The sequence below is a fragment of the Eptatretus burgeri genome, chromosome 12 (genome assembly GCF_056783735.1).
Source record: "Eptatretus burgeri isolate ZD-2024b chromosome 12, Ebu_testis_v1, whole genome shotgun sequence".
Lineage (NCBI taxonomy): Eukaryota > Metazoa > Chordata > Myxini > Myxiniformes > Myxinidae > Eptatretus > Eptatretus burgeri.
In genome coordinates this window covers 35763224-35776287 of record NC_140972.1, presented here as the reverse complement: position 1 = coordinate 35776287, position 13064 = coordinate 35763224, and the positions used below count along the sequence as shown (strand labels likewise).

The following is a 13064-nucleotide window of genomic DNA, read 5'->3' as shown; positions in this document are numbered from 1 at the left end:
CAACCCCCTTCTGAACCAGAAATGGGACCTGATTTTACCTGCTGAAGTGTTGTTGTTGTTTTTTAAACTACCTACTACTTTCCATGAAGCGATTTGATATACTTTGTCAATAATTTATTTAACCTAACTTTGTTTACAAACAAATGAATCTTTTTTTAAATTTATTTGAAATATGGGTTGGCCTGTTAGCATTTCTATCAGAGCTGGGATCCCAGGTTCATATCTTGTAAACAGTGTTGACTTGTCCATTTTGTATTCATAACCTTGCAATTTAGGTAAAAGTGCAGCTGTACCTCCTTACGCCTTTGGCCTCCATGTAATACATGTACAACCTTCCCAATGAGTCTGGGATTACTGTGCAACTATATGGTATTCATAGAATACTTACCCCGGGCAGTCGTGAGAAGGACGAGGTGCGAGGCAACTTTTCTGGCAGGAAATTTGTAATTGCATCTATCTACACTTCTTAGGTAAATGTGTACAAATTATACTTTGGAAAGTCTACTATCGAGTGCATTCATAAGCCTTTAGAAAGTGGCTTTTATTCTGATTCAGGTGTTTTCATAACTACCAAGGCTGATAAAGACACCAGAATAGATCGATAAAGTATAAATGAAGAGATCGTTAAAACGCCAAATTGTACCTCTTCTTCACTTTTTTGTCACCAGCCGAGCACAATAAAGGCTGAGGCGATTACAGTGATTCTAATTTCTAACGTGAGGAGGTGACACTGTCTCTGGGCATTAGGCTTTGTTTAATTCACCATATAAGTTCTGATGGGGAGTGCATCATCCAAGTCATCTGCGCTATATCAAATGGTCATGTAACGTGTGAAATTTCAATTTCCTCTGTTGAACGGTTTTCAACGTATACTCTTATCACTAGAACTGCCACTTTATAACTGCTGGCAGTGATGACCGGGTACCAAGATGTCCTGCCTTGATGCAACCCCGCTTTGATCGGACACCTGACCCATTTCGTCCTCTTTATTCAATTTAATTCAGAATGGGTTTGAAAAAAAAAATATTCAAATCAAATGGAAGAACAAATTATCTGATAACAAAGTTATCAGATGTAACCCGAACAGCAAAAAGCAGGGATTAAGTCATCAGGAGGAGCCTGGATAGGATTCGGGATTTAACTGGTACTCCTCCACCCTATGATGAAATTTTTTGGATCAGGTTCGTGTCAGGTCAGGTCAGACGAGATCTGCGACTTGCTACAGGTACCATGTAAACCTGTACTGACCTGTTCCATGATTGGGTTGTCGGCGACTAAACTGTCTCTCTCACCAAGTTTCTTGGTGAGGAGGGTGTTTGATATGGACACCCAGCAGGATTAAAAACAAAACTTGTCAAAGGGTGGAGGAGCTCCTTGTGAGCCAATGGCCATCCATATCTAGTGCCCGCCTGTGTCTGCGGACGTCCTCCTGCAGTTGGGTTACTTCTTATTAGGAGGTTGGGGGCAGGATTTGCACTCCGGCCACAGTAAAACCCTTCATTCTGCAAAACATTCCAGAAGCATAAAAAAATCTGAAAACCCACTCCGTGGAAGTACCTCCTGTGCAGCTTCCCTTCGCAGGGCAGCTCACCGGATGATGGAATTGGGGCAAAACCTTCGGGACCCCCAATCTTTGATGATAGGAGGGAAACCACGGGGTAACATTCCCCAGTCAGATTGCGAGAGAGTGTGTCGGGGTGGTGCTGAGGTGTCGTCCACTAGACGGTGGTCTCCTTGGGTTAACCTGAGGCGGTCCCTTTGGGTGGGTGCCTAGAATGTCCTATCCCGAAGAGAGGATGATCACCTGTTCCTGTTATCATCTGAGCTCAAGCGTTTGGACATCGGAATTGCAGCACTCTCAGGTTCGAAGACCGGATTGCGGCGAGATCATGGCGTGTGGATACACCTACTATTGGTCTGGTCGCTCTGATGGTTAGCATGCCCAAGGAGTTGCTGTAGCTGTGTCCAATAAACTGACTCCAATGATATATAATTGAGGTAACACCGGTCAACGAGCGTATTATGAGATGAGGGATTTGTCATTTCCCTAGTCTCTGTTTATACTCTGACTGAGGTGAGTGATCTCACCGTGAAGGACGGTGGTTGATCAATGCCCCAGGCGAGATACACTTCTAGTCTTGGGGGATTTCAACGCATCGACTGGAACTGATAGGGATTGTTATGAGATGTGTGTTGGTCCCCATGGGTCAGGAACTATGAACTAGAAAAGCTCTAAGTTCCTTGATCTTTGCTCTTCGGGTCCTCACCGAACGCAGACGAGAGTTTTGGCAGGGGCTGCTTGCAGCCTATGTTGATCTCTGTAAAGCGTTCGATTCAGTGAATCGGGATGTCCTCTGGAGGATTCTTGGTCTTCGTGGGGTGCCACCAAAACTGATTGATCTGATGTCTGAACTGGACTCTGGTACTGAGAGTGCTGTGAGATGTGGTGGTACCATCTCTGACTTATTTCCAGTTGTTACTGGATTTCGTCAGGGGTGTGTACTGGCCCCCACACTTTTCAGCACTTGTCTAGACTGGATTCTGGGGGTCGTTTGTCAGAGAGATCAAGCTGCGGTGCATCATTTGGGAATGACAAGATCTCTGGCCTTGATTTTGCAGATGATGTAGTCATCTTTGCGGAGACTCTAGATATCCTTTTGGGGGACCTCGAGGTGCTGAATGAGGAGTCGGAGCCGCTGGGATTACGGGTTTCTTGGGTCAAAACTAAGATCCAGGCTTTCAATGACATATTGGATGCTGCTGTCCTGTCTGTGCCTGTTTGTGGTGAGGATGTTGAGGTCGTGGAGAGATTCACTTACCTTGGCAGTGATATTCATGTCTCTGCTGGCTGTGAGTCAGAGGTCAATAGACGTCTGGGTCGGGCCTGGGGAGTCATGGATTCACTGGATCATGGAGTGTAGCGCTGCCGGTACCTGTGCGGGAGGACGAAAGTCCGGGTCTTCAGGTCCTTGGTGCTTCCAGTCTTGCTCTATGGATGCGAGACTTGGACTCTGACCAAGGATCTGAGATGGAGACTTAATTCCTTTTGTACTAGGTCTCTTCGGAGAATCCTTGGCTATCGCTGGTCAGATTTTGTGTCCAACGAGCGGTTGCTGAGAGAAACTCGGATGAGATTTGTTACCTGCATGGTCCATGAGCGTCAGTTGCGGCTGTATGGACATGTGGCTCGTTTTCCTGACGCTGATCCTGCTCACCAGATTCACTCAGCGAGGGAGTCTCGTGAGTGGAGGAGGCCAATGGGCTGACCACGTGCCTCGTGGTTGCAGCAGGTTGACCAGCATCTCAAGGAGATGGGGATGGGCCTGGCATCTGCCTGCGGGAAGGCCAGACGGAGGCCCCTGGAGTACCGCGGAAAGTGGACGCAGCGACACGCTGTTCTTGCGCATGATCCCATAACTGACCTGACCTGACCTCGACCCTCAAACCCATTCAACCGCAGCCAAGTGAGCCTTATTCAAAAAAAAAAGAACACAAATTCAAAAAATCAAATAATTTTGGCTGCCAGACCATGGGTCTGATCAGGTTGAAATTTAAAACATATTCCCCATCACTACTATATCATAATTTTGAAGTATCACATTGATTGATGCAGTAGTTTAAGAAAGAAAAAAGATTTTAAATCTTTTCCTTCAATCCAATATGGCTGCCAAACCATGTGACCTCTAATTATTTGTCAGCACCCTGGTATACCCCAAGGCTTGGGGAACGCGTGAAGTTTCCCCTCATTCTTTCCAGTCGTTCTGGAGAAGATTTTTTTTTTAAATTGGTGTAAATCCAATATGGCTGCCAAACCATATGACCTATGGTGTCATAGGTGAGGAGCTTTTTGTTCTTCATGGATAGGTGGTCAGTCATACCTGTAAAGTTTTGCCTCTATCTGTTCAGCTGTTTCGGAAAATATTTTAGAAAGTTTTATTTTGTTTGTTTGTTTAAAATACAGCTGACAAACCACATGACCGATGACGTCATCAATTTTTTTCTGTTGACCCAATTTATCCTTAGATGACCCTCTAAAATTTATAATGATTTGATGTAGCGTTCTCCGTATGCAATTATGACGTCATAACGAAGGCATCAAAAAATTACACTTATTCTCCATGGGACAGGAGTCAAGTTTCAATCTATGGTGAAAATTTTGTATCGATCCGACAAGCAGTTGCAGAGAAAAGGGAATAACAAAATACAGACATACATTCTACGAACAATGTACGCCACAGATTGCTTAACCCCGCTTTTCACTTTGTGAGCGCTGGCTAATAAATTAATGTACTCTTATTATTGCCACATCAGGAATGTATTTGCCTCACAGGCAGCAAGTGTGGTGAAACAGCAGCAGCTTCGAGGGTCAGCAGCAGGCCTTGTGAGCTCTGCTTCTTCGAGACCAACAAAGATCCTGCCAAAGACAGTACAGCTTGCTGGCCTCAGCCTTGTTCCTCAGGCAGCAACACTGCCTACATCAACAATCGCTACAGCAACACCATCTGCTAGCTTTATGAATTGTGCCGTCACCCCAACGAGCTCATCTGTCTCGCCAATCACATTTGTCACCTTAGCAGCTCCGCCATCCTCAACATCATCAACACCAACCTCAACATCATCAGCATCTTCCTCTGCTGCTGCTTCCTCATCCCTCACTTCAGCAGTGTGCAGCAAAGATTCACAAACTGCCACAACCTCTTCAAGTGGAACAGCAACAATGGTCACACGAGGGTTGATTGCTCCCGCGCAACATGTTCTTCGGAAGGTGGTAGCCTCAGGACAGTTGGGTGGTGCACAAAACACAGTCGTAGAGGCGTTCAACCGACTCCTAAACAGTGCTAATCCAGTTCCACTTTACTTGCCCAACCTGAATCCGCCGGCGAGCACCGGAATCACATTGCCGGCAACTGGTCACCGATGCTCTGAATGTGGCGATTCATTTGCACTTGAGGCAAGCCTCGCTCGACATTATGCTCGCCGGAGTTTGCGCATTGAAGTGACATGTAACCACTGCTCTCGTGGTGCAAGATCCCTTGTGTTTTATAACAAGTGTAGCCTGCTGTCCCATGCTCGGCAGCACAAGGAACGAGGTGTTGTTATGCAGTGCTCACATCTTGTGATGCGTCCATTACCCATTGGGCAGCTTTGCGTTCCTGGCCCAGAGCTCATTTCTGTAGTACCTGCTTCTCTGGCTACTTCTACCCCATCAGCACTTCCTTCGACCACTTCCGATCCTGCAGTTGCAGCCAGTGCTGGAACAGCAGTGCAAATGGTGCCAGGATCCGGTACGACTGTTTCTTTAAATATATTCCCTTTATTTTTTACTTGTAGCAAAATTTTAGCGGTTATTCTCAACATGTGCTTCTTTCATTCTCATCCTATATATTTTGGACCATTAATTTTCACCACCACCACCCTGTGCACAATACCAGGTGGTGTAATAAACTCACCAGATGGAGCCGGACCAGTTGCTGCAGCACTACCTCTACACGACGATCCAATGAGACTGACCCGATACAGCTCACGCTGCCTTGAGTGCTCACAGCAGTTTGTGGATGGCACCGCACTCGCCAAACACTTCCAGCTGCAAGATGATGGGGGCTCACAGGTGTGCACATGTTGCTGAGCTTACACAAGTGTATGCCAAACTCATTAGTCTGCTTCTTAGTTACCTCCGCCACCAAAGGTGAAGGAGGTTATGTTTTCACCCCTTTCTGTCTGTTTGTGTGCAGGATATCTGAAAAAGTTGTGGACGGATTCGGATGAAATTTTGTGGATAGGTTGGGTGTGTGCCAAAGACGAACTGATTAGATTTTGTTGAAGATCTGGATCCGGATACTAGATTATTTCAAGTGATTCTTCACCATTGAGCAATCGGCCCAAAAATTATATGTAACAGGATGTCTTAAAAAGTTGTGGACGGATTCGGAGTAAACTTGGTGGACATGTTGGGTGTGTGGCAAGGACAAATTGATTTGAATTTGGTGAAGATCTGGATGCAAGAATTATTTATTTTTTAAAGTGATGGGGCCAAAAACTATATATATATATATATATATATATATATATATATATATATATATATATATATATATATATATATATATATCATGATATTTCAAAAATGTATTGGGCCCGATATGTTCTCGTGGATCAGGCATTGTGTAGCGGAGGTATACGCTCTCCCGAATGCCCTTCTAGTTTATAACTTTGGCTCTTCCTCCTGAATATGATGTGAGAAGCTCCAATGGAATGCCTTATGGTGTTCTTCAATTCTTTGTGACAGAATATTTTTTATAGAAATTCTACCACACCATTGTCCTTGTCAAAGTTCATCACACTGATTTCCAATAATGATGTTATCACATCTTTTGTGCATGTGTGCATAGCAGATTTTTGTTATCGTGATAACTTGTGAAGTGTTGCAGGGATTCCAACCAAACTTGGCAAAAGTATGAAATGTGATACAAAGATGAACTGGTTATATTGTGGGTTCAAAAAGTCAAAAGCCTGCGGTCATGTGACCTTTAATTGAAAACCTTTGTTACCACAATAACTTGTGAAGCACAGAAGCAATTTCAATCAAACTTGGCACAAGTATAGATGGCGAGACAAAGATTAACCGATTCAATTTTCACATGTTGCTGTTCAATAGGTTCAATAGGTCAAAAGTCACGTGTCCTTTGAAAATCATTTTGCAGATCCCAACTCGAGTGAGATGCGCCTCATGGTTTTTGGGGTTTTTTGTTGGTTTTCTGTCTCTTTTTCGCTCTCCCTCTCATCACACACACACAACCTTAAATTTTTTTTATTTGATCTTTAAATGAAATTAAACATAACAGTGGTTTGGCATCTAACACAGACAGAGGCATATGCTTTGAAGCATTCGCGTCAAATTTTATTTTCTAGTGTTTGTTTGCATTCATCTCATACTCACAATAGAACTTGTTGTATTTGTACATAGCATGCAGGACAAAAAGACGTTTTGATAGGTGCAGTGGAGTAATGTGACCTGTTTCCACACGCATCATGTCGGTAGAAACTGTGTGATGGTTTTAAAAATCCCTGTAATCGGGAAAATGATGCAGTAGTTTTGTGTGATCGAATGACTATGACGATACAAGTATGGGACACATGCTGCAGTGTATCAATGGTGAATGAGTATAAACAGATAGAAAAATGATTTCCAGTGCTTATTGGTAATTTATAAGACACCTATCACACACCGCACCTAACTGCAAAGAAACATGTGGCATTAAACTTTTATTTTGGTTCATTTTGTTTGCTTTTGGTGATCCAGCTTGAGAGATAGGGCCTATGTATTCAGTTCATTTCAGCTTTTGCCTATGTATCCATAGGCAAAAGACACAATCTCAAGGTTGTTTTTATGATTATTATTAGACACACCGGTGATGGGACACAGAGTACGAGGTTGGCCATTGCACCAATACTGCAGTGTTCATTTTGTATTCCTGTGCTTATGGAAGTTACAGAAATTATACGAACTTGAATGGAAGTCGCAAAACAGAACTTTACCAGCACTGTAAATTTATAAAACACTATGCAAGTTTGATACCTTTTGTTAGCACATAAGAGAAACCAATACTTCCACTTGTTTAATTGAATACACAAATCGCACAGTGCTCTGATTTATTATTATTTGGTGGATTTCTAAAAGTTGTCTGTCAAATATACTGTCAGAATATACTGTTGTCTGTCAGAATACTTGCCATGTCAAAGGACCAGGAACCATCACTAAAATAGATCGCTGCATATAATGGTACGTCAGATTTTTAACTCGGGTTCCACATATAATGAGCTGGTGATTCAACTGCTAAAACGGGCCAAGAGTACACAGACTGTATCGTTAGGGATTGTGGGAAGCTAAAGTTTTTCTGTTTTTCTTTTGAATGATGCCATAAACTATGTCCGATGCTTCATTGCTGATCTTCTTGTACCCTTGCATTGTTATGCATTGTTAAAATCTACATTCTGCTGTTACACCCAGACCTGCCAGGTTTGTCAGATGCTATTACCCAACAAGTGCAGCTACGCAGCACATACGCGCATCCATCAACACAAGTCTCCGTACACGTGTCCAGAATGTGGTGCTGTCTGCCGCTCTTCGCACTTCCAGACACACATCAAGGAAATCTGTTTGCACTTTGCACGCAAAGTTGGTTTCAGGTGTGTGGTAAGCATTCACCCTGCCCCGCTAGTCTTCACAATCTCCCTGCCAGTTGAGGAGCATCTGGCATCTACATGAGTTACCCAAACTACAAACCCAAATTGATATCCTTTGTTTTTACCTGCAACTTCACAGCGTATGAGCTGTTTTGGGGTGTAAACTTCCCAAATCTAGGTAATTATCGAGTATGATATTTCTGGTCCTTTATAATTCAAAAAGTAAATGTGCAGCCGTGATGCAGTCAGGGTTCCATCCCTTAAGCCTTGCTTCAAACATTATATTTGTAGCCCAGCTTCATCATCTTCAATTCATCATCCAACCCGTGTAGAATGTCTACATTGGAGGTACTGTATGTTTATTGTTTATGTTAAAAATAATTATATCTATAAATATAACAGGTCCAATCACATCTCTCACCTGTGAATGGAGGATTAACCAATTAGCTCTCACGTAATCAATTACCCTCAGTGGCTGGGATTATATAAATAAATCGACTTCTCCCATGCTCTTCTAGCCAAAGGAAGGTGGATAAAGCAACCATGAAAACCTTCCCAAGGTAAGCCCTTTACCATTTGAAACCCTTCCCAGAGTTCCTCCACAGCGTAAAGACGTTCACAAATAGCACATACATGAGAATCCCAATGCTACACACCCCCTCAGCCGCCGAACCGGTTTTATCGCTTATTGATGATACATCAGCAACAGCGCAGATAGAAAAGCATGTACCATCAAGGCTCCCAACGATGTACCATGTGCAAATGTCAAAAAAACCGGTCAATATCGATGAGAAAACAGACCCACTCTCATCTCTCACCTGTGAATGGAGGGAATAACTAATTAGCTCTCACCTAATTAATTACCCCAAGTGGCTAGTATTATATAAATAAATTGGGGGTTCCTATACTCTTCTTCCCTCCAGTCACAGGTGAGAGATGTGATTGGGTCTGTTTTTTCATTTATATGTTGACTGTTTTTTGACGTTTGCACATGGTACATCCTTGGGAGCCTTGATGGTACATGTTTTTCTGCTGCGCTGTCGCTGATGTTTCATCAATAAGTGATTAAAACCGGTTCGGCGGCTGGGGGGGGAGGGGGGTGTCACAGTGTAATGGAGGAACTCTGTGAAGGTTTGAAACAGTAGAGGGCGTACCTTGGGTAGCTTTTCATGGTTACTTAATGCAGCATTATTCGGCTGGAAGAGGAGGGGAGGAGTCTATATACACCGTGACCCCGACATTCACGGTTCCAACATTCGCAGGTTCTGCATATTCACAGTTGATGATTTGTGGAAAATTGCTCTGCGTATTCGTGTTTTTTTTTTTTTCATGAGCCACGAGCATAACAGTTGAAACACATATCTTCCACATGCCACGCACAAAGCAGCTGGATGTACGCACAGTGCAATACTGTGCATATGCAAAAATCATATCTTCCACGAGCCGAGAACGTGACCTGTACATGTATTGTAGCTTCACGGGACGTCTCGCCATGTGCACTTCAAACATATGGTACTGTATTGTAGCTTCATGGCATAAACATAGTTTCGCGGGATGTTTCACCAGTGTAACACGTCATTCCCCATGATGCCATCCCCCCCGTGAGTTACTTGCAGAATGAAAACACTAGCAGCATCTATTGATGGATCCAGTAATTACTAGGTCACCACATACGGACATTACACAAATGAAACATTCAGCGCATCTTAGTGTAAATCACCATCTTGCTACAAACAGCACCATCTGAACTGTTACATTTTTAAAACGCTGAGCATAATCTGCCTGCAGATAGGCAAGATGTCATGTCCTGTGAGTTAAAGAATGGAAACGTTCAGCATATCGATTTGTGCAATTAGCAGTTTGCTACATACGGACCAATTACACAATGACATCGCTCACATCTATTATCTGCTGCCGAATACAGCATCACCTATAAAAATCCCCCACAAACAATGCGCAGACTACTCACCCTCCCGAAAATGCAGGTCAAGAACTGATAATGTTATCCCCCTTGTCTACATTGTGACAATGACAAAACACTCGTGGATTTTCCCCGACACTCGCGGATTTTTCGTCTTTCCACAACATTTTCGCGAGATTTTCCCCGACATTCGCAGATTTTTCATAGGTCAGGAAATTCCTGGAACCTATCCCCCCCATTTCCCATTGAAGCAATGCCACCACATTCGTGGTTTCAACATTCACGGGGTTTTCCCAGAACGTATCCCCCGTGAATGTCGGGGTCCTGCTGTGCATATACACAGTGCCTAGAGAAAGTGTACACCCCCTTTCAAAATTTTCACCTTTTATTGCCATACAGGCCTGAATTAAATTTCAGTAAATCAGACTTTTTTCACCTTTATTTACACATCATAACCCACAACTTCCAAATGAAAAAACAAATTCTACAAATTTCAGAAAATTATTTTAAAATACAAAACTAGAATATCTTTGTTGGATAAGTGTCCACCCCCCTGAGATAATATTTGGTGGAAGCACCTTTGACAGCAATTACAGCTGTGAGTCTCAACCAACTTTGCACACCTTGATTGGGAAATATTTGTTCATTCTTCTGTACAAAACTGTTCAAGCTCAGTCAAATGCATGGGGAGTGTTGATGGACAGCCATCTTCAAGTCATGCCACAGATTTTTTAATGGATTTAGGTCAGGGCTCTGAATGGGCTAATCAAGGACGTTTATCTTTTTGTTCCTTCTCCACTACAGTGTAGCTTTGGGTCGTTGTCATGCTTGAAAGGTGAACTTCCCTCCCAATTACAGCTTTCTTGCAGAGGGCAGCAGGTTTTCTTCCAGTATTTTGCTCCATCCATTTCCCCTTCTATGCCTGGTGTTGGCTTAATCGTTAGGATGGTGGGCTTGGGATCCTAGGGTCCTGAGTTCAAATCCCACTCACCTGTTGAATTAATTCCAGGTGGGGTTGACTCGGCTTGTCATCTTTCCGAGGTCGGCAAAATGAGTGCCAGCTTGCTAGTATCCTGTGTTGGAGTGGCGACCTGTCCAGGATTGTGCCCAATAGTCAAGGTGGCTGCTTAAGCAGTCTCATGCGTGTGCTCTACCCTCCTCTCGTCCTATCCAAGCAATGCGCCTCATGCCTCCGCTCTGATCACCGCTCTTCACAAATGCGCAAGCCTACTGAGTCCGATGCCTCTAAAAATGTCCAGCCTGACCTTCCCCTCGATCATGCCTCTCTCTTCCTCCGCCTCCGGGGCATGGCCTGCTCGCATAAAACCCAGGAAGGTGGGGCTTCTGCCCACTTGGCACATTTGCTTGTTTTCGGGATGTGTTCCCGACCTTTATTGCCGATATTGAAATATAAAAAAAGTGAAAAATCGCAGAGGCACGATTACATACTGGGAAACTTATTCTTACTCCCGGGGGTAATTAACACCGCACCACCCCTCGTGTGGTGACACGTAACACTTAAGCTCACATGTTCCCTACTTAGTCGCATCGAGATGTCTCCGACATGTCCACGGACCAAGCAACTCTACACAATTCTGTATTCCCTATTAGATTCCTCCATGTACCCCCACAATCGTAACAATATATATATATATATATATATATATATATATATATATATATATATATATATATATATATATATATACTTTTTTTTTTTTTTTTTTTTTTTTTATATATATATATATATATATATATATATATATATATATATATATATATATATATATATATATATATATACTGTATAAATATCACAAATTCCTTCCAAATAAATATACATGCATACATATATATATATATATATATATATATATATATATATATATATATATATATATATGTATATATACACACGCACACTTGTCAAAAAAAAGCCATTTTTAAAGACAAAATATCTTTTTTATTTTAATGGTGAGAAATGCTGTGGATTAGTGAAATTTAGTTGCAGCTCTGCATGTCACAGTAATTACCCAGTCTTGGCACAGCTTTCTCATGGAAATAGTGCTGTAAGTGAATGGGATGTTACTCAATGCCTGGTGTTGGCTTCATGGCGAGAGTGGTGGGCTTGGGATCTGAGGGTCCTGAGTTCAAATCCCACTCAGATGTTGGGTTGACTCTGCCTGTCGTCCTTCCGAGGTCGGCATAATGAGTGCTAGCTTGCTGGTATCCTGTGTCAGAGTGGTGACCCGTCCAGGATTGTGTCCATTCGCCACGGAGACTGCTTCGGCAGCACCAACGCTCTGCACAGAGTATGGTCCCGATGGATGGAATAGATGGATGTTATTCAATCTCGACATCTCTTCGTTTGGTCTTCTCGGCTTTCCCTGACATGGTGCGTCTTCTTGCAGGTGCGTGCACTGTGGACTTATTTTCGCCGAACTGGGAACTCTGAAGACACACATTCAGGGAACACACTGTGAAGTGTTCTACAAGTGCCCACTCTGTCCGATGGCGTTCAAGTCTGGGCCAAGCACACGCTCACACGCCTTCACGCAGCACTCCGGGGTTAAAGTCGGAGAGTCTAAGTGAGTGTTTTGAAGTTGCAAGGTTGTTGAACTTCCTGAAGAAGTGCAGGATCGCTTGTGTGTTCATAATAACCTGCTGATTTTCACATTCTCAAAATTGTATTCAGTACATTTGAGAATCTTACTTTCACTGAGTGCACAAGAGAAGCTAAACTCGGACTTCAATTTAACCAAGAATTCTGATTATTATGAAAGGTCTTAATTTTCATCCCTTTTTTTTAACGAAAAGGAAATGCAGCACTGATTATATTAAATACAGTTTGACTGCCACCTGCAAAATGCCCATTTTTCCAGTAATTTCTGTGAAGATGATGAAAGCGTATGGAATTTTACAGCCAGTTGTAGACTCGTAAAGGAAAGCCATGGCTCCC

General features: G+C 43.0%; 1 protein-coding gene across 8 annotated transcripts in view; it reads left to right on the top strand.

Moving 5' to 3' along the window:
• Nucleotides 1-13064, top strand: part of ZNF532 (zinc finger protein 532) — a 98380-nt gene that overhangs the window by 47198 nt on the left and 38118 nt on the right. For all 8 annotated transcript variants that reach the window (XM_085850136.1, XM_085850137.1, XM_085850133.1 and 5 more), the window contains 4 exons: nt 4331-5285; nt 5433-5608; nt 8009-8187; nt 12517-12693. In XM_085850136.1, coding sequence (XP_085706262.1) covers nt 4331-5285; nt 5433-5608; nt 8009-8187; nt 12517-12693 — 1487 coding nt within the window. The remainder of the gene's footprint in view (nt 1-4330; nt 5286-5432; nt 5609-8008; nt 8188-12516; nt 12694-13064) is intronic.